Source organism: Uranotaenia lowii, chromosome 1 (assembly GCF_029784155.1).
Source record: "Uranotaenia lowii strain MFRU-FL chromosome 1, ASM2978415v1, whole genome shotgun sequence".
In the NCBI taxonomy this organism is placed as follows: domain Eukaryota; kingdom Metazoa; phylum Arthropoda; class Insecta; order Diptera; family Culicidae; genus Uranotaenia; species Uranotaenia lowii.
In genome coordinates this window covers 120,607,113-120,628,437 of record NC_073691.1, presented here as the reverse complement: position 1 = coordinate 120,628,437, position 21,325 = coordinate 120,607,113, and the positions used below count along the sequence as shown (strand labels likewise).

Below are 21,325 nucleotides of genomic sequence, written 5' to 3'. Positions count from 1 at the left end.
TTTCAATGTGAAACATTTCTGCACAAATTCTTGTGTTGTACTTCGAGACTTTTTCTAAGATGTTGGTGTTTTTGAAATCGAAAGCCTGACCGTTCTCTATACTATGTTGTGCAAGTCCTGTGCCTCCAACTGTTTTGTTTTTTAACATCATTCTTATGCTGCTCCAATCTTTTGAGTAAAAATTGGCTAGCTTCAAAAATATGAATAAGATTTTTCACAACCTCACAATTTTATGTTGTAAACTAAATTTGTAGTATTTCCTTTTGGTATTTTATCATTGGTTTTTGTGAAAATTGTGTTCTTTACTTTGTTTAAGGGGGGGGTAGGGTCTAACGGGTATAAAAAAACACCATTTTCACGATTTTTTTCTAGAGCTATCGTTCAAACAAATGTATTCAAATTCTTTGCATTATACAAAGCATTATTGAAAGAACATTTAGTAATTTTTTCGTAGAAAAATATTGAAAAATGAGCCGGTGACGGAGCATTTTCGAGGATGCCTTTTAGAAAACAGGATTTGCGGTGGACACTGTATCTCAGCACAGAATCATCTGAAGTCAAAAAATCAGAGCAAAATATTTTTAATAGATGTTTTTCTGGACCCCAACGTTTTTGTTTAACTTAAAAATATTTTAATGAAATTTTTGTGGCTGTTTGAAGTAAAAACTACGATTTTTCACTTAAAAATCCGCCATTTTTCACCTCTAAAATCTCCCCAAAGTAAAAAAATCAAAAAAGAAAAACGTTGGGGTCTGGTATTTTATATGTAGAAAATATGTTCCAAATTTGAAAAGAATCGGATAAGTAGTTTTCAAATGACGATGTCCACGGACTTTAAAAATGTGCTTTCGAGAAAAACGCGTTTAAAGTTTCTGCTCTTGCTTTCTTGCAGTATTAGATAGGAGGAGATAAAGGCCTATAACTTCTACAGTTTTGCTTCAATTGACTTGAAAATTTGACACAACATTCTTGAAATGTTTTACAATAAGAAAATAGAAAAATAAAAAAATCGATTTTTTGAAAGTGTTAGACCCTACCCCCCCCTTAAGGATCATTTATCCAGGAATTTGATTTTGCCATCTACCTCTTGTTCAATAGTAAATTTCACCTGTTCAACATACTGTTGAACATATCCATTATGAGCTGCTGTTCATTCACTTTTGCACATAAATGTAAACATAACATCAAAAACAAACAACAGAAACAAACAGTAGTTAGACGATCGCTAGATAAAGTAAGTTGCATAATCTAGTAAAATGGAACATTGTAATAAAAATATTTTTTTTAAAGGTCCACTGAAGAGGAGTGAACAGCCAGATGTAGCTCGGACCAACTTGCATGTCATTTGTTTTATTTCTCGCCGAAAAAAGTCGATGATAACAACAAACCATTCATCGCGGCGAATAAAACAGTTAATCAATTAAAAGGTTAGATTAAAATTACACATAATAAAAGGAACAGTACGATTTGAAAGAATGAAGTCTGGTGAAAAAAGCTTTAAAAAAATTGTGCAGGTTGAAAGTAGGTTTATTATTGATATTTCTGAAACGCGGGTGCAAACTTTTTAAAATCATTCCTATATTGACATGCAACGATAGGGATTTGAATAATCAAAGTATCCTTTGTCCGAATTCATTTCTCTTAAGAGCTGTTCAAATTTATTGTAGTGAAGAGAAAATAAGATTAAGAGCAAGTTCACTGGTGTTGGAAAAAAGTGGTAGAAATTTTGTCACTTGTGGCACATTTTGAAAATTTTGCCATGCAAAAACATTTTCAAGATCTGTGGCCTTCAAGCTTTTGTACAACTCGTGTTGTATTTTCGCATGCTGTGATGCAAAAATAGCAATATTTCTAACACGTACGGCTGAAATAAAAACAGTGCTGTGAAAAAATACAACGTCCAAAGATGTTGAAAACATTTTTGCTTGGTAAAATTTCCAAAATGTCAAAATTTCTACCACTTTTTCCCAACACCAGTGAACTTGCTCTAACGAAAAGGATTTTTTTTTGTTATGAATTCGAAATCGAAAGTTAGGATTCCAAAAACACCTTTGCTGATTTTTGTTATAAAACTCTCTCAATACATTTCGTTTTGGCTGCATAAAAAAAAATAACATTTCTTGTTTTTTTTAGTTTGATTTGAAATTTAGAATGAGAATAAACCCGGGCATAATCCGGACTCTTTTTATAAATTACCAAGCATTATTTTAAACCAAACCCGAATAAAACCGGGCAATCTGACAACATTAACTTATGTCCATAATAAGAAACACATATGTCCATTAGACCGCTGCAAGCATTGTATGAAAATTTCAAATTCTGAAATTTTTTCACCTCCCACACCTTTTTTTGGTTGGTTTTGCTGCCAGAAATAGCAATAAACATTTTGGAAGCGATCCATCCAGTCCTAAATTAGCGCAACGAGATTTAATTTTGTATGGAAATTTGATTGGGAAAACAAAATTTTTCATTCGAAAATCGCCAGAGATGTTCTGAAAGAACCAAAAAATATTAGGGGGAAGTCGTCTACTACCGGACACTTAAGGTTTTTAAGCAATAACTTCAAAAATAGATTTTTGTAAATATTGGTTCTTCTACTGATTTGAAGAGTATCAATATTATGATCACCTTACTATATAAGAAAAAAATAATTTTCAACATATTCATGTGGTAAGAGAAATGATTCACTCATTTCCAAAAGTGTTGTCTATGGCCGGACACTACGAATTACTTCACCAAAGTTGTCACCAATGGCACAAAAACGTAGCAAAATGACTGAAATCACTTGCACAGGTCTCGTGAGTATGTGTTTTCCAATACTGAACGTTCTATGAAGCCAGTTATAAAAGTTTTTTTGACAAACCAGAATGAAACATTTGTTTCGAAAAAACTAGAGAAAAATTGTCTATGACCGGACAGCAAAATCTTAAGTTTCTCAGAGGACCAAAATAGTTTCGTTATTGAATCTTTATCTTCTGCTAACCATTTGAGGGTGCTATAGAGATGATAAAATGAAAGTTTCAAATTGAAATCATCTGTAATTTTTAATATTTTCTTGTCCGGTCGTAGACAACAACTTGGTGTCCGGTCATAGACAAATCGCATTTTTTTAAATTTTCCTAATATTTCGTTTGAACTTCCGTTTTATTATCTTATATCTACTGTAGTCGAAAGATAACCAATCGACGATGTTGTTCATGTGCAGTTCAAATATTACAAGCCCAAAAAACTGACCACAATACAAATGCAAAGTTTAGGCGATCCTCTCCGTACTACTAGGCAAAAGCTTTAGATGCCTATCATTGGTTTACCTTTTCAAATTGGATTACCATATTTCTAACACCATATCAGGCTACTATTTACTTTATTTTCATGGCGTTAAAACATTATTAGGATATTGTGTTTTCGAAAAATCTATGTTGTCCGGCCATAGGCGATGTCCGGCCATAGACGACTTCCCCCCTACTTTGGATGAAAAATGTTCCTTGATTCTTGCATTACATTTTACGTGAACAAAGCACCAACTTAAATTGTACCCCAGAAAAGATATTCAATGTTATATAAAATTTTTGTTTTCAAAATTCATTTATTCAACTATATCGTTTGTGACTGCTTGTTTGAAAGCTGTGTAACAGTAGGATGGAGGACACTGATTTGACAGGTCGCACGAATGTACAAGCTCGCACAAATATCGCAGTCATGAATGCGCAGTCCAATTAGGCTGGAACAAATATCAATTTCTTCTTTTGTCACCCCCCCCCCCCCCCCTTCGAAATTTCCAAAACCCCGAAGGGGGGAATTAATAAAGTTTGAAGTATTTTAAGTAAACTTCAAATAAAAATTCAAATATTCGAAAGATTACAAGATCAAAAACCAAATTTTGGAAGACGGAAGTCAACACACATTTTGTATTCTTGATTTTATTGAATTTTCGTTAAAAAAAATACTTGATTTATAGGTTTCATGCAATGATATAGTATGTAATTTGGTTGCAAACAAGCTTTCGTGCAATTTATTCCAATTTATTTGTTTTTCGCATTATTTTTTATTGCCCCCCCTCGCGATGTTCCAACTCCGAGTGACAAAAGAAGAATTTGAAATTTGTTCCGGCCTTAAGTGCACTGCGATTAATATGACTTTGGTAATGTGGATTGCTTATTTTCATGTCAAACGGTTCAATTTATCGCTGTTTGCCATGGTTTTTTTTTAATGAAATTTATGATATAGCAAATAATCGTCTCAAACTTTTTGAGAGGAATCACAAAGCTTACAGAACTAGCTTGAGCTGTCAATACTTTAAATTTAAAGTAGTTTTTTTTCTTTTCCATCTTGTTCGTTTTAGAATAGTGCATAAATTTTGTTCAAATTTGCTCTTTTTTAAATTTTTTTCAAAAAATCTTCCTGAATTGCCCGACCGTTTGGATACGTGTGGTATCATATTTTGTATGTTTAAGGTTAAAATCATCGTTATTTTTACTAAGTATTTCGAAGATATATTGCTCAAATTCCACTTCATCTAATTCGACCTTCATCATCAATTTCAAATTGCTTGAGACCTGTTTTGACATGCTTTGTGACAGATTTCACAAGCGACAAAAAAAGCGACAAGTCATCTCATTTCAGTTATTCCTGATATTTTGAAAATAATACTTGAAAAAGACCTTGTACTATATTATCTAATAATATCATCTGATTGAAAACAATACACTCAAAAACATGAAGGGCATTTAGATGTAAGAAATAGAAGGAAATTTAAATAATCGCTTTTGTGTTTGTATTAAAAACTCAATAGAATATTCGAACGAATATTCGGGTAAATATTCGGCTGAATACTCGGCCGAATATTCGTTTGGCCGAATTGTTGAAATTTTCAACTTGAAAAGTTCAATATTCGGTACAGCTCTAGATTTGAGATATCGCGATGACATATAATGAACAATATCATCAGTCAGTATACAGTAAAATTTAATTTACTTTATCATTTAAAGCAGGGGTGAGCAACCTTTTGAACCAACGGACCACTTTAAATTTGAAATGTTGTCGGCGGGCCGCACTTAATTTTTTTTTAAATAAGGAGAGCTTGACGTCATTTTTTATAACTACAAATTTTGACGAAAACGAATCTCAAATAGCAAAGATAAAACAAATTCACTTGTTTGTAAACATAAATTCGACACGACTTTTTAGATACCTGATATTGAAAAGGTACATCACTTAATATTTGTCATTTTTTTATTTTATCATTTTTTTAGTAATTGCACTACTTGGAGAACATTCGTCTTACAATTGTCTTGTTGAATTCGATGGTATTTTTCGTTACACTTTTATTTAAAAAAATCTTCTGAAGCTTACCACAGTGATAAATAAGAATGCGAAAAACAAATATTTGTATATATCACCGTCTTCTTACAATGGACGTTGATTCGTTATTTGACTTTCTGTGATTTTTTCTACAATAAAAACTTGTCCTCTAAGCCTAGATTTTTTATTCTATAAACGGGAAAACCCCCGTTTTTTAAATTGAGGTTCTGTATTGGACCGTTGCATTGAGATGATGAGCAAGGTTGTTGAAATTACAGAAAAATGTTCAATTTCATATATTTTTAAACAACTACCTTCAAAATTAAATTCTTGACTCTAGAATTTTTTTTCGAAATTTTCATAATTTTTAATCTTATGTAGGTAAATATCATAAAAATAGGATTTTTAAAGCTAAACTATGGCTTTGGTAATGTGGAATGCGAATTATAAGTGAATTAATTTGTTATAAATGTTTGTTATAAATTTTTCTATCAAAAATTCTAAAAAAAAAACATCACAAAAAATCGCCAAAGAATCACTGAATGTCAGGAGTCTATTGTTTTTATAAAGAACTTTTTTTTCGACAACTTTGATGCCAGCTGATTCATGTTGATAAAAAAAAATCGACCACCTTATAAAACATTCGTTATTTTCGTGAATATTCAGAAATAAAAAATATTTAACAAGGTTAAATTTTGCCAGTATTTGAATGCTAACAGAACATTTTTTTTGCCAAATTGAACAGAATAACTTTTAAAATAAAAATCTGCTAAGGGTTTTACTCCATTTCGCCGAAAACGTTTGCCCAGAATTAAAAATCTCCAGAATTTCAGAAAACTACTTTTCCAGAATTTTTTTTTCTCATTATGGACCATTTCTCAGAAATTTTCTCACGAGATTGAATGATTTCCCAGAAAGTTTTCCACTAGAAGAACCATTTCCCAGAAAATCAAATAAATTATTCCAAACTAGAATTAAAAAAAAATCCACAAAAAATGGGTTCGTACAATTATATTATTAGGTCTGTGTTTACTTCGGACGTCCGGACTCCAGACTTCCGAAAAAGACTTCTGACAAAGAAAAGTGAAGTACTAGATAGTCGGAAGTCTGTGTTTTATTGCCAATTTACCAGCGACGTTCCTAAAAATTTCATTAAAATTCACAATATGGTATTAAAGTTTGAACGCGCAGCGTGAGAAATCGGCTACTGAAATGATTTTTGAAAGGCACACTAGTAAGCATAAAATCAAAGTACCCAAATCGTTACAAAATACAATACTGGTTCAAAAATAAAATAACTTGGAAATTTTCAAAAAATTGTAAGACAAAATGAAATAAGATTAAACTAGAGAGTAAAACAAAACTACAGGAAAAAAAAGCTTTTGGGGCATTCTAGAAAATGTTCCATTCTGGTGAAAAAATCTGGAATATCCATCCTGGGGAAAAATTTCTGGTAAATGGTGCATTCTGTGGATAAAAATATGGCGAATGGTTCATTCTGGGTAAATGTTGTCGAGCTTTTGTGATACAATCCTGCTGAGCGAATCTTTTATCATACAACTTTATTTTTGCTTGAAACGAAAATAATGACTTCACTAACGGACTCGAAATTCATTTGATCATGAGTAGCATCCGATTTTGGGCTGCTCTTCCGACTCACTTTAGTGGATTTGGCTTTTCAAAGTGGGAGGAGTCATTTGGAAAAATGAATCCTGAATAAAAAGAAAACTACAATATTACGTTATGCCAAGAAACAATATTGCATTTATGCCTTTAACGGAACATAATAAATGATTGAAATGCCAGAAAAATGTTATCAATCTGAATGATTGTGAAGCAAATACAGATAAGTGCATATTTGATCAAGTCATATAAATTTTCTTAAGAATTCATTGTAGAAAAAAGTTAAGTTAAGTTTGAAAAAAGCTTCGCGGGTCGCACAAAACGGTCTCGCGGGTCACATGCGGCCCGCGGGCCGCGGTTTGCTCATCCCTGATTTAAAGCATGTAAGAATAGACTCACGCTGTTAACAAATCCTTTATACTACTACTTTCTACTGTGACTTGAAGAGCTATGGCGGTTGATTCATTGAAAAGTACGGTCTAAGATTTCGAATAAATTTCAAATAAATGATTGTAGCTGAGTATTGCCTGAGAATTCTATATAAGTCACGTTACAAGCTTATATTACGTTACAAAACTATAAATTTTGTAAAAATCAGTTGCGAAACAAAAGAGTTATAGCGGAAAATGTGTTAGGGGTTATTTGACCCCCGGCGGTTTAAATTAATATAACACATACATTATTCGAAATCTACAAACTTTAAAAAAAAATTATGATAAAAAACGTGTATTTTGAAAATAAAAAATATTCTTAAAAAATTTTTGAAAAAACAATTACAATAGGAGTTATAGTCAATTGAAGTTAAAAAAAATTGATTTGACCCCATCCGGTACCTTCAGTGTTAATTAAGCTGAAAATGTGAAAAAAAATCGCGATCAATAATTTGACAGATTTTCGGCAAAATAAAATGATGGCTTATATTGATATCAACTAAAACATACGACCAATATAATAAGTAAAATTGTAAAATGAATAACTGATGTTCCATTGAGAACAAGACACACTTTCCCTCTTATTCAGATTTCAAATCTAATGTTTTGAATTAGTCTTGGTACATCTCCGTACCTGGAAATGATTACATTTTCAAAGGTGATGGGAAGTATAAGAGAAACATGAGATTTCAAACAAAGAAAGAATATAAGCCATAAATATAAAGAATTTCTCGAAAAAGATACAACGGCTCACCGACAGGGACTTGAACCCGGAAATTGCGAGCTCAAGTCCCTGCCGGGGAACCGTTGTATATTTTTCGATAAACTTATGATATTTAGGGCTAATGTTCTTTCTTTCTTTCTTCGATATCTCAAGTTTTTCTTATTCTTCTCAGCATCTTTGAAAATGTTTCACTTCAGCTTTTTACTTAAACTTTCAAAAATTAAAGTTTTTTTTGTGTTTCAGAACAGAATAGATATCCCGGTAACTAAAATAACCAACGATTTCAATGTGTATGAAAAGGTTTTTGAATTTTATGAAAAAAAATATCATGCTTTGTTTAAAACAAAAATAAAAATTTTACAATGTCAATAGAAGGTTTCGTCAAGAGAAGGGTGTACCTAAGCATTATCTGGTGATTTAAGATCGTTTTAGTTTGTGATGCAATGTCATGTATTTTGGAATATTTCTAGTTTTGCATGCACCTCGAAACTAAATTTATCAAAATAATCATTTTAGTAGACTTAAATGAATCATCTTTCATTCTGAAACTTAAGTTGTAAATCAATATTCCTATTCTTAAACCTAGAAAACCACGTGTGAAGGAAATGTTTAAGTCGACACAAAAGTTTTCGAGTTATCGAATTCTAAATCTCAGACAATATAAAACTCCCCCACCAGTGAACCACCATAAACGGATATTCCGATCATTCTACGTCCAGCTCATTAATAATTTTTGTTATCAGAAATTTAATCTTCATAAACGATCGATTCCCACGCATTGAGGCTCGCCAACTCAAGCTAATGCAGAAAGCGTGTATCCCTGCGGGTTATCGGATATTTGAAACATCCCGATCTGGGCAGCACGCTCTCGAATTACCCCTTTTTCATGAATTTTTCGTGATGTTCCATCGAACAGACAATCAAAAAGTTTACCACCAGACGATTAAACCCAAATTGAACAGCTTTCGGTTGTATCGCACAAGGCAACATTTTTGGAGGGTCGGATTATCGAACACTTTGAGCGAAATTCAGGCTGCGGACAACATCGAGAGGGATGCTGCAGCGGATGTTTTCTTCTTCTGGTTTGATTGTGATTTTCAGCGCCAGATCCAGCGAAAAATGCTCATTAGATAAGAAGTTATAAAATCTTCCGAGAAATTTCTCCTCACAAACTCGTTTTAGGCGAGGGCAAATAATGAAGGGAAAATAAAATCTAACGCCGAAGACTGTTCGGTTTTCTCAAAATTTGACAAATTCGCCTAGTCTATGCGGGAACATCCCAAACCTTAATTTTAAATTTCGTTATATTGGGGTTTCCGATTGTTGACAAGATTGTTGAGTCTCACAAAGAACATAAATGCAGTAGGGTTTTGTGATCTAAATCTGAAAATCGACTTCACCCGCTTAAATGATATTTAAAAAATTTAGTAAAATTCATTTTACATTTTTTTTTAAACAACATTGATGCATAATACCTTAATTTACAGGGCAAGTTATATTACAAATCATAATGTTCAAATAAATGCTTTTCAGTGTATTCGCAAAATCCGCTGATTCATGTTCATAGTTTCAAGTGAAATGTTGCACATAATTTACAACAGTAGTTTTCATCATAGCTTCACTCAACTTTTAAATATTTGATGCGGGTCGAGCAAATGATCGGTCCTTTTTCGTTGAGGCACCTCGATACCGGTTGTCGTTTTCCGGTAAAATTTCGTCGATATCATCATTCGCACAATGGTGTCCCGCGCCCCATTAGCTCATTGTGCCGCCATTAGGATTAAAGAGCGAAACTTTTTTAATGAGGGGAAAATCTTGTTCAACATTTTCTTTTATGTCGTTTCGTTTTTCTCCGTTTTCAAAGAACACTCAACCTCCGGGCGGCATCGAAAGCCACCAGTGAATGTAAATTTTAATTAGGAGCGTATCCACCTTTAATAATTATCTTGTAACGCCAATTGGATGATTATTTTCAACGATTTTCCTCGCCGCTTCTTCAGGAATTTTCCGGTACGGTTTTTGCCGTGGGAGGTGTCTTCTTATCTTAACAGAAAATCGATTCCGCCGGCTAAGTAGCAACGGCTGAAATGCTAAACGGTGGAATGAGAAAGAAATTCTTACCTGTTACGGTGAGGTTTATCCGGTGGTTTCGTGTTGGTGAGTTTTGGAAATCGACTCGACATCGGTAGACCTGTGAAATGCGAAAACGTAATTTAGTTTTAGAGCGGTTTGACTATTAAAGTGATAGAGACAAAGTATACAAATTTGTGGCAGCAAACTAAGCCCCGTGGAATGGAGGAGTAATCATTGAAGATCGATATGGATGGTACAGTGTATATGTGGAAGTCTTTGAATAACAATAAAACTTAAAACTGTTTGTGCATGTGAATAAAGTACATTAAAGATAATCTTAAAACGAATTAGTGTGACAGATTTGCTTGTTTTACTTGATTTCTTGCTTGCCATACGTTTCGAAACTTCATTTAAAAACAACCTTATCTCCCGAAGGTAAATCTAACTTTGGAAATCATGCTTTAGTCAACGTATGAAAGTGCTGGAGGATTTCAATCTACCCCAATAAACTCATAAATTGAGTGATGGGAATATTTTTTCCCGTATAGCTAAGCTTCGATTCACTCCAAATAACAGCAGGTCAGTTATCTATATTGCTCTTCACTCTATCATTTGATCCAATCGTTTTTCTCTGGTCAATACTTACTCCTTCGTCATCGAGCTGGATGTTGTCGACGGTGAGGGCGGCCGGTTTCGATACGGTCACAAAGTATGCCCGTGGTCCGAACGCTGTCGTTTCCGACCAGTAGAGTGCCTTTGAATATTGTCTCCCTCGAACGTCATAGCTGAAAAACAGAAAAAGGAAAAATAAACAGGCGAGAAAGTACGGTGAGTTTGGTTGGGTACGGAAAAAAACCTTAGTTAATTAAAAATTTAATAAATTCTCGTTTTGGGGTGCCAAACGAAAACACGGCTGGGAGCTCAACGGGTGGTTTCGGGATAGAAAACCTTGTTTTGCTATCGCAATTTCTACGTGTCACACTAACCGGACAAGGGTCGTACTTTATTTGAAAATTTACCAGAATAGAACGTTTTGAAAAGATTCAATGGCAAATAAAAAAAATAAAGTTTTGATAGAAATATATAACATAGCTTATATTAAATCTATCCAACAATGAGCAGAACCTGACTCAATTTTGCAATCAATGATATAATCATTGTACATGTTAATTTAGGATTACTGTAAATTAAATTGTATGAATTCATGAAATTCTTGAATTCCCCAAAAAAAAGTACAAAAAAACTGTAAAAATTAAAGAAAATAATTATCTGTGAATAATTTTTTATCTTTGGACCCTCATCGGAACAAAACATAATTATCTTAAAAGAGTTTAAAAAAACATCCAGAAAATATACATTTACTTTCATTTAATGCAGCACCCCTAGTTGTCACATCGCGAATCTATTGACAGTGTTTTGATCCGTATGGTTTGTTTACTTAGTGGTTAAAAATTCATCAAGATTGAAGCAGTCAGTCAAAAGTTATCGACGATGGAACGCGAAAGGCGAGAGAAAATTCTGCACACTCACGTAGAGAAACCGACATGGTCAGGGGTAAAGATAGCGTAATTCCTGAAATATCCGAAATCGACTGTAAATTCGGTGCTGCAATGTTACCGGGAGACCCTAACGGTGGATAAAGCAAAACAAACCAGGCGTAAAAGTGGAACATATGACCGGAAGCTGCGAGCAAAGGTAATTCGATCAGTTCACAATAATCCTGGAATCTTCTTGCGTGATTTGGCGGAAAAGTTCAAGACGAACCACAGTACAGCTCGACGAATTTGTTTGCGTGAAGGCTTGCGGTCGTATCATGCAAGCAAACACCCCAACAGGACGCTGAAACCAAACCTGATTGCCAAAACCAGGGCAAGGAAGTTGTACGAGAAAGTGTTGACCAAGTACAACGGATGCATTTTGATGGACGACGAAACTTACGTCGAAATGGATTTTGGACAAAAACCCGGAAACAAATTTCACCTTGCGAAGCGTATAACAACATTACCGTGGGTAGATTCAAGTTTGATTCGCAGATAAATTTGCTCGTAAGTTGATGATTTGGCAAGGGATCTGTAGTTCTGGGAAGAAGACTAAGATTTTCATCACTGGAGACACAATGAATGGACATGTTTACAAAGAATAATGTCTCCAGAGGAGGGTTTTGCCATTCATTCGGTCCCACAAAGGTCCGGTGAAGTTCTGGCCGGACCTGGCAAGCTGCCACTACAGCCGGGATGTCGTTAAGTGGTATAAGGAGAACAAGATCGATTTTGTTGAAAAAAGTATCAATCCACCAAACTGTCCGGATTTTCGTCCCATCGAGAAATATTGGGCAATAGTTAAGGGCAAACTGAAGAAATGTGGCAGAACCATGAAAAACCCCGCTCAAATGGAAAAGTCGTGGAACAAGATGGCGAATGAGGTTACCAGCAGTACTGTGCAAAAAATGATGAATGGTATCACAAAAAAAAGTTCGAAAATTCACCCGAAAAGCTGACGAATGATTTTTATGTATTTTTTCCCTTAAAGTGCAATAAAAACCCTACAAAATGACATTTTTACTTTTGTTGTACGTTATTTCTTTGCGGAGAAATGATCTATTTTATCCGACCAGATTCTTTGTGAAACAGACTTCAAACCACATTTCCAAAAAAGTAGACCTTTGCAAAAGGAATTGTAAAAGATCCTTCTACGAAAATATTCTGAGTAACACGCCAGATTCAAACCTATGGAAAAATGTCAACTTATCACTTGGAAGATCACAAAACAAATCTGATTTTAACCTAAGAGCTAGTAACTCCATTCTAGAAAACCAACATGAAGTATGTAGGACCTTTAACAATTATTTCACCTGTAGCGGAAAAATTTCTCGCAAACAACATTACCGTAGACTCAAATTCTAACACCAACAGGTATATTGACCAGATTTATAACTATTTGTTTTTGCAGCCCGCGTCCGTGGGTGAGGTCACTTTAGTCATTGAATCGTTGAATAACAAAAAAGCAGTGGCCTCGACAATATTTCATCACAGGTGTTTAAATATTATATTATACATTTCGCAAAAATTCTATCGGAATGCTTCAACAAGATTTTAGAGACAGGAACCTACCCTAAATGTTTCAAGACAGCTTGAGTTATTCTAATATTTAAATCTGGAGATATTTTCGATGTAAATAACTACCGTCCCATATCATCTTTAAGCATTTTAGTAAGGTTTTCATAAAGCTTTTAACAACCAGAATGAATAGCTTTCTAAACGAAAATGACGTTTTCTACAATCTTCAATATGGATTTAAATCTGGAACAATAACGCTTACGTACAGCCATCTGCAAATTGCTAGATTCGGTAATTAAAAAAATAGATGCCAAAAAAACCGTGCGTGAACTCTTTTTAGACCTTAAGACTCTTTTTAGACCTCTTTTTAAACAATCTTAATCATGGTACATTACTGAAAAATTTGGATTGTTATGGCATAAGAGGCCTCCCAGCAAACATTTTTGTAGGTATATTTCTCAACAACTTTGTTATACGTCTCATATACATTATAGAATGATCGTATGAAACTCGAAAAAACAGCATTTACCCACCAAAGTGGAGGCAATATACGTTTATATTTTCAACTTTTGGCTAAAACGATAAGAGTTTACGATTTGGGCGATATTCGACACCATATTCATACATACTGAAAGAATACAACAGAGCACAAGTTTTTTCTCTCAATGCATGTGAACCGTTGCCAGCGACAATATTTAACGCCTCTGTTATTGGGCAATTCTTGCAAAAACACCATCTGATTTTTAGCAATCTGGTTGCACTGCTGATCGCTGAGAGAACAACAAACCTGCTCTCTCACTTGACCCACGCGGGAGAAAGCAAAGGAACGAAATCATCTTCAAAATCTGCAAACATGGCGGACTTTTTATCATATCCGATTTAAACCATTTAATCCGACTTCAAGCAACGATTTTTACAACTTTTTATTTGCGTTAGTTGGAATTACGATTCGCAGTAACGTTTTTAATGACTTGAGTTATCATTTTAATACGATTTTATGTTTGCTGGGCTGACCAACAATCTTATATGCAGCTACTTGGCTAACAGGAAACAATTTCTCATCTTAGGTGAGGCAAAGAGCTCTCTAGAGAGCTGGAAGTTGGTGTCCCACAAGGCAGCAATATAGGACCTTTACTGTTTTTACTACACATCGCCAGTGTTTTTTCAACCAAATCGCCAACCGCTAGTCAATTGAACGCCGCAGTAACACGATTACCCGTCGATGTGCTGGATCTGGATGTTTTTGCTGTAAGCGAGGAAATGGTGTTAGAGGCAATAATTAATCTGAAAAATTCCACAACAGCCGGGCAGGATGGCATACCGGCGTGCGTACTGAAAAAGTGTTGCTCTTTACTGGTGAAACCTCTGACAAGCATTTTCACTCAGTCTCTAGAACAGCAAAAATTTCCCACCATCTGGAAAAAATCGTTAATGAGCCCAGTGTACAAAAAAGGTGACAAAAAAGATGTTCTTAACTACCGTGGTGTCACATTGCTAGCTGCCTGCTCGAAAGTATTTAAGAGGATTGTCAACGATGTCATGTTTTCGGCTTGCCGGAACTGGATCTCTGAGAACCAGCATGGATTTTTTCCTAAACGCTCTGTAACTTCAAACCTGATGGTTTTTACATCCTTTTGCATATCAAACATGGATGCCGGCAAACAAATCGACGCGATATATACCGACATTTCCGCGGCATTTGATTCTGTAAACCACGATATTCTTCTGAAAAAATTGCATCGATTGGGATTTTCCGAACGATTGTGTGCGTGGATCAGAAGCTACCTAAGAGATCGTCGATTGGCTGTGAAAATTGGTTCAGCTGAATCTTCTGACTTCATTCCAAAGTCTGGGGTACCCCAAGGTAGCAATTTGGGTCCTTTATTGTTTACGCTGTTTTGTAACGATATCAACTTGTTGCTTATTGGATGTGGAGTTCTCCTGTACGCGGACGACTTAAAAATATTTTTAGTCATAAACAGTAAATCTGACTGTTATGAATTACAACGCTTCTTGGACACAGTTGTAAACTGGTGCGCCAATAATTTACTAGTTTTGAGCGTTACGAAGTGCTGTATTATCACGTTTGGGCGTAGGAAAAATCCATTTATTCATAACTACGATATTTTGGGCGAGCAGTGGCATCGTGTTGAGGAGATAAAGTATCTTGGCGTTTTGTTGGACAGTCAAATGAACATTGGAATCTGCGAACCTAGTATGGTGGCCTTTTGAAGCTTCATGGACAGCGCGTTTTGAAGCAATTCAACGTCGGTTCGTTCGTTATGCTCTTCGTGAACTACCTTGGGAGAATCCTTTAAACCTACCGCCATACGCCCATCGTTGTGCTCTGCTTGGACTTCATACGCTGTCGGATCGTCGTTCCATCGGTCAATCGCTGTTTGTGGCAAAGATTCTTCGGAACGAAATTGACTGCTCCTGGCTACTATCTCGCTGTTATATTTATGCTCCAGAAAGAACCCTACGTAATAGAAACTTGCTCTCCCTGGAACCTAGAAGCACGCGATATGGTAGTAACGACCCTCTCCGTTCCGCAAAAATATGCTTTCTACGTTATTATGCTGTCTTCGACTTCAATGTTTCCATTTCAACTTTCAAACGCCGTATTGAATCTGACTTAAGTGACCAACTGAGAAATCAGGAAAAGTATCATGTAATGTACAAATAATATTAAGTAGATCATTAAGACACCTAAATATGTCAGATGATTTTATAACAAATAAACAAATAAACAAATAAACAAATCAATGATCTCAGCAAATTACCACTACTTGGTAGGTATACCTCGTCTATTCGCTGATGATTCAGCCTTATTTTATCCTGAAAACTGTTCAAATGCTGTTATAACCAACATGGAAAAGATTTCAAACTCCTTCACAAATATTTTTCAGCTAACCTCCTGACCCTCAATCTTGCTAAAACGAAGCACCACGGTACACGATTCTTCACTCTCCGAGGAAAAAATCAAACTTCATTGCAATCTCAATCTATCCAATACAACTATAGAGAGGGTTACCAACTTCAAATATCTAGGAATAATTCTAGATGAAACTCTATCATGGCTCTGCCACATTGATCAACAACAAAAGAAAATTTCATCCCTGAGCAGAGTCTTACGGAGGGTGAAAGCTTTTGTTCCACGTCATATTTTACTTAAATTTTGTTTTGCTTTTGTACAGTCCCGTTTATACTATTTAAAAGCTGTTTGTGGCAAAGCGGCGTTATCCCTTGTTTCTCGTCTACAAACCCTTCAAAATCGTTGTCTGAAAACCATATTCAATTTTCCCTTCCTGTATCCAACAAATTTAATTTATTGCAATCGCTCTCACACTATACAACCTCTCTCCATACTTTGTGATCTCAAACTATAACCTATGTTTTTGATAGCATAAACTCTTCAAACAATAAAGGATGATACGGTCAAAATTTGGTCAAGGGAAAAGGCGTGTAAATCGGTGAAATCGTTTATTTAAAAAATCTTTTAATTTCTTTTTCAAGTTTAATTAGTATAAAATTCAGGAAAAATATTCAGTTTGGCTTCCGCTTTTCCAAATCCGAATTGCCGGGCCTTACGCTTAACCCCTGCCATCAGATTTTGTACAGCCACCTTGTCCACCTTCTTCGCCGCAGAAAGCCAGTTAGCCTTGAACTGCTGCTCGTCCTTAGCAGTTTTTTTTGTCTTCTTTAGGTTCCGCTTGGCAATAGCCCATTATTTCTTAATTGGGCGGAGCTCTGGCGTGTTGGGAGGGTTCTTGTACTTGGGAACCACCTGCACGTTGTTGGTGGCATACCACTCCATGGCCTTTTTACCGTAATGGCAAGATGCCAAAACCGGCCAAAACAGTACGGAACAACCGTGTTTCTCCAGGAAAGGCAGCAGACGTTTAGTCGAACACTCTTTCAACGAAATTTCTTGGTCGTCAGTCCCGGAAGCTATGAAAATGCTGCTTTTCAAGCCACAGGTACAGATGGCTTGCCAAACCAGATATTTCTTCGTAAACTTTGACAGTTTCATGTGCTTGAAAATATCTGCTACCTTTCCCATTCCTTTTGCCGTATAAAACTCCTGTCCCGGAGACTGCTTGTAGTCGGCTTTGACGTAGGTTTCGTCGTCCATTACCGCACAGTCAAACTTCGTCAGCATCGTCGTGTACAGCCTCCAGGATCGCGCTTTAGCCGTCGTGTTTTGTTTATCATCGCGATTTGGAGTCACTACCTTCTTGTAAGTCGATAGTCCGGCTCGTTTTTGGCTCGATGCACGGTTTTCGATTTCCCCCCGATCCAGACTTCCTGGATGCCGACAAACGTCCCCCAAACACTTTAATTACATTTGTACATAGGCAACTTTTAGCGATTGTGGCGACGTAAACCATCTTACTCTCACATCATCATTCTATAACTATCATTACCATTCCATCATCATTCTCCGTCATTCATCATCATCAGCCAATCATCACTAACACTACAAACTAGTTCCCGAACATTCCATCAGTCAGTCCAGTCGAGAACCTTCTCGAAACAAACACACGCAGGCAGCAATAACAATAACAACAGCCACGCAACTGACGCCAGCAGACAATAGCCGGCAAACCAACAATAGCAACAACAAACGATAGCACCGGCAAACAACCAATAGCGTTCTCGCATTCATACACTCACACACTCACAATCCATAGCTATAAATATCCGATCATTGTAAATAGTTAGTTAGTAATAAAGTGACCATTATAGTGAACACGTCTTAATTAATCCCGTGAAACCGAATCCCTCTTCGGGCGGAAACCCCCATAAATTGGTGACCCCGTACGTTCAGTAAAGTGATCGCGTGTGAACCAACTTTCCCGAAAGTTCTATCGTTATCGCGAGTGTTCGAATTCTCGAAGCCTCCATCGCGAGTGCAAGAACAAAAATGCGAGTGCAGTGGGAAGTGCTCGATTTTTCCCGAAATTTCCACGCTTTTCTTCGTCGCGCCGCAAGTTTTAAGTGTATCGCGAGTTAAAAAAAACTTCTCGAGTTTTCCTAACAGTGCCGAAATAATGGATCCCCGTAAAGAAAGGATTTTTCCCGATCATTCGGAAGGCACGTCCATCTCCATCCTGGAGCAGCAAATCGAGGCGCTTACGCGTCATCTAGATCAAGCGACTTCGAGAAAATTCCAGAACCAACAACACACGAGCCATTGGTCGCCCAGCACACAGCAGTATGCGCAGCAAAAACGTAATCGCCGATGGATTTGCTGGTTCATTACCGGCACGGGACACAAGCCAGAAAGTGCGAGAAGTGGAAAAAGGACAATCTCAAAGTTCAGTGCATATTCTACGATCGCAAACCCGGAAGCAGAAACACACGTGTAGTTTTTAGGTCACACGTTCCTCGCCAAGCGCCGCTCGAACCAAAACCAAATCTCTCCAGCATCAAGCTGAACCAAACAATTAACATTCGCCGTATTCACGTCCACGACCAACAAACGTCGCAAAGCTTCCTAATCGACACAGGAGCAGATATCTCTGTGATCCCACCAACACCAAAGGAAATGTTGAACCGAACGAATTCACATCAATTGTTTGCAGCCAATGGAAGCCCGATCGCTACTTACGGCACCAAACGATTGACGATCGACATTGGTCTACGTCGTTCGTTTACCTGGACCTTCACGATAGCTGAAGTCAAATCACCCATCATCGGAGCAGATTTCCTAAAGCACTACGACTTGCTAGTGGATCTCCGGAGAAACAAGCTCGTCGGCAACACAACGAAACTGGAAATCAACAACATCAATGCAGTCTCCGAACCATCCATCACCACATTCGATGTGAACGCACCATTTGCACAACTACTGAAGGAGTTTCAGGACATTACAGTTCTGAACATGAACCACTGTCCTACTGTTGCGCAAGCGAACGACAGACAGAAGAAGTAAAATTCCGGTTCGATAACAATCTTTATTATCTATTTAGATGTTATTAAATCCCTTTGAGGATGAAAATAAAAACCCCAATTAGGCTAAATGATTTTAACTTTGTGTACATTTGTTTTCGGGTATCGTTCAAATTCGTTCTTTTATGTTTAGAATAATGCCTTTCACTTACGTTTAGTGTCCTTCTATTATTGCTGTGCCTGTCCTCGCAAGTAGCAACGATCCGTACTATGCGTAACTGTAGGAATTTTAACAGTTAGGTTATGTTTGTAAGTTGTTTTTATCACTGTTATTTACCTGATAAGTTAGCTTTCAATTCTAAGTTTAAAGCGACAATTCAATCACCCGCACTAACTGAAGCTACCTAATATATATTTTAAGTAATTTAAGGATAATTAGACACTCATTTTGATAGAATTTTGATAACAATTTTACCTCTGCAGTCTACTCACTAGCTCTACGAAATCTATTTTCAGTCACAATGTTTTTGCGCGTAATGCTGTTTTGTTTTTGTCCCTTTGGTGCTTTTCGCACGGACCAAGGTGATCCATAGAACCTAGTGTTACCTTTCGCTGTCAGTTGACAGCAAGTATCGATGATGAGTGAGAAGGTTGTTGTTATTGGGGAGGTGCGTCACTCTGCACCGTCGTGACACTCCCCCTCGGTACGCCACTGTCGTCCTGTGGCTTACCTCCTGTTGCACCGACGTCTAATACAGCAACCTTGGTCGCCGGTCTTTCCAAGAGCCCCTTCGATGTCTGCACTGTCACGCGACGAACCTGCCCATCTTGGGCTGCGATCGCCTTGACCACTCGTCCTCTTGGCCAGTAGTTCCTAGGGAGATTTCCGTCGATGATGATCACTAGGTCGCCTTCTTGGATGGGTTTCACGGGCTGAAACCATTTGGTTCTGCGTGTCAACGTGGGCAGATACTCGTTCACCCACCTCTTCCAGAACGTGTCTGCGTACTGTTGTGCCATCTTCCAGGAACGCTTTAGCACAATCGGTCTGTCGTCGAAAATGATCGGGGGCTTACTACCGTTAGATGACCCTAACAAAAAGTGATTGGGTGTGAGGGGTGGTTCACTGTCGTTGTCGATCGGTATGTCGGTTAGCGGTCGAGAATTCAGGATCATCTCGATCTCCATCAGCATGGAACGAAGAATCTCGTCCGAGGGTAAACGCGGGGGGTCGAAATCGTTCATGGTTTTCTTCACCGACTGTATCAGGCGCTCCCAGCAACCACCAAAATGTGGAGCGGCTGGAGGGTTGAACGTCCACTTGGTGGTCGGGCTGACGAACTCCACCTTCAGACGCTCTTCGTCGATCTGCTTCAATGCCTCGCACAGCTCCCTAGAGGCTCCGATGAAGTTGGTACCCCGGTCACTCAGGATCTCCAAGGGCAAGCCTCTCCTTGCGATGAAATTACGCAGCGCCAAGATGCACGAGTCTGTGTTCAGCGAATGCGCGATCTCGATGTGCACACCTCTGGTAGTCATACAGGTGAGCAGGACTCCCCATCGCTTTTCGGTACGTCTGCCAACTAACACAGACATTGGGCCAAAGTAATCGATTCCGGTGTACGAGAATGGGCGCTGATACGCTGCCAACCGGGCGGGCGGAAGGTTCCCCATCGCAGGAGGTTTCGGGTTCGCTTGTCGGATTTTGCACCGTTGACAGTTTCTTCGGACTCGGTCGAACTCGGAGCGGAGACGAGGAATGTTGTACTTGAGGCGGATTTCGTTGAGCGCTGTTTGGTGGTTCTGATGATGATACGTAGCATGGTAATCAGCAATCAACAGGTTGGTAGCATGATGTTGTCTCGGGAGTATAACGGGATCTTTCGTAGCCTCATCTGCCCAATCACAGGCACCGATACGTCCTCGCATTCGTAGAACACCGTGCTCATCGATGACTGGATTCAGTTTGTACAGCGCACTGGATTTCGGTAGAGTACGTTCCCAAGGTGAATCTTCTTTTACTCGGCTGCGAATAATTCGAACTTCGTCCGGGTAAGCCTGCTGCTGAACACATCGGTAGATCGTGTTCTCAGCTAGCTTCAACTCCTCCTGCGTCAGAGCGCCTCTTACTAGGGTGGTTTTCTTGACTGTGTTTTGAAAGTTGATGAAGTAACGATGTAGGTATCCGACGGACCGCAAAAGTCGCTTCCATTTCGAAAAAC

The 21,325-nt window shown here is 37.5% G+C and overlaps 1 protein-coding gene across 1 annotated transcript in view; it reads right to left on the bottom strand.

Moving 5' to 3' along the window:
- The window catches only part of LOC129737866 (hemicentin-2-like), an 811,499-nt gene that overhangs the window by 157,129 nt on the left and 633,045 nt on the right, over positions 1 to 21,325 (bottom strand). Inside the window, exons 4-5 of the mRNA XM_055729030.1 lie at positions 10,799 to 10,937; positions 10,201 to 10,270 (exon numbers count right to left, since the gene is read on the bottom strand). Coding sequence (XP_055585005.1) covers positions 10,201 to 10,270; positions 10,799 to 10,937 — 209 coding nt within the window. The remainder of the gene's footprint in view (positions 1 to 10,200; positions 10,271 to 10,798; positions 10,938 to 21,325) is intronic.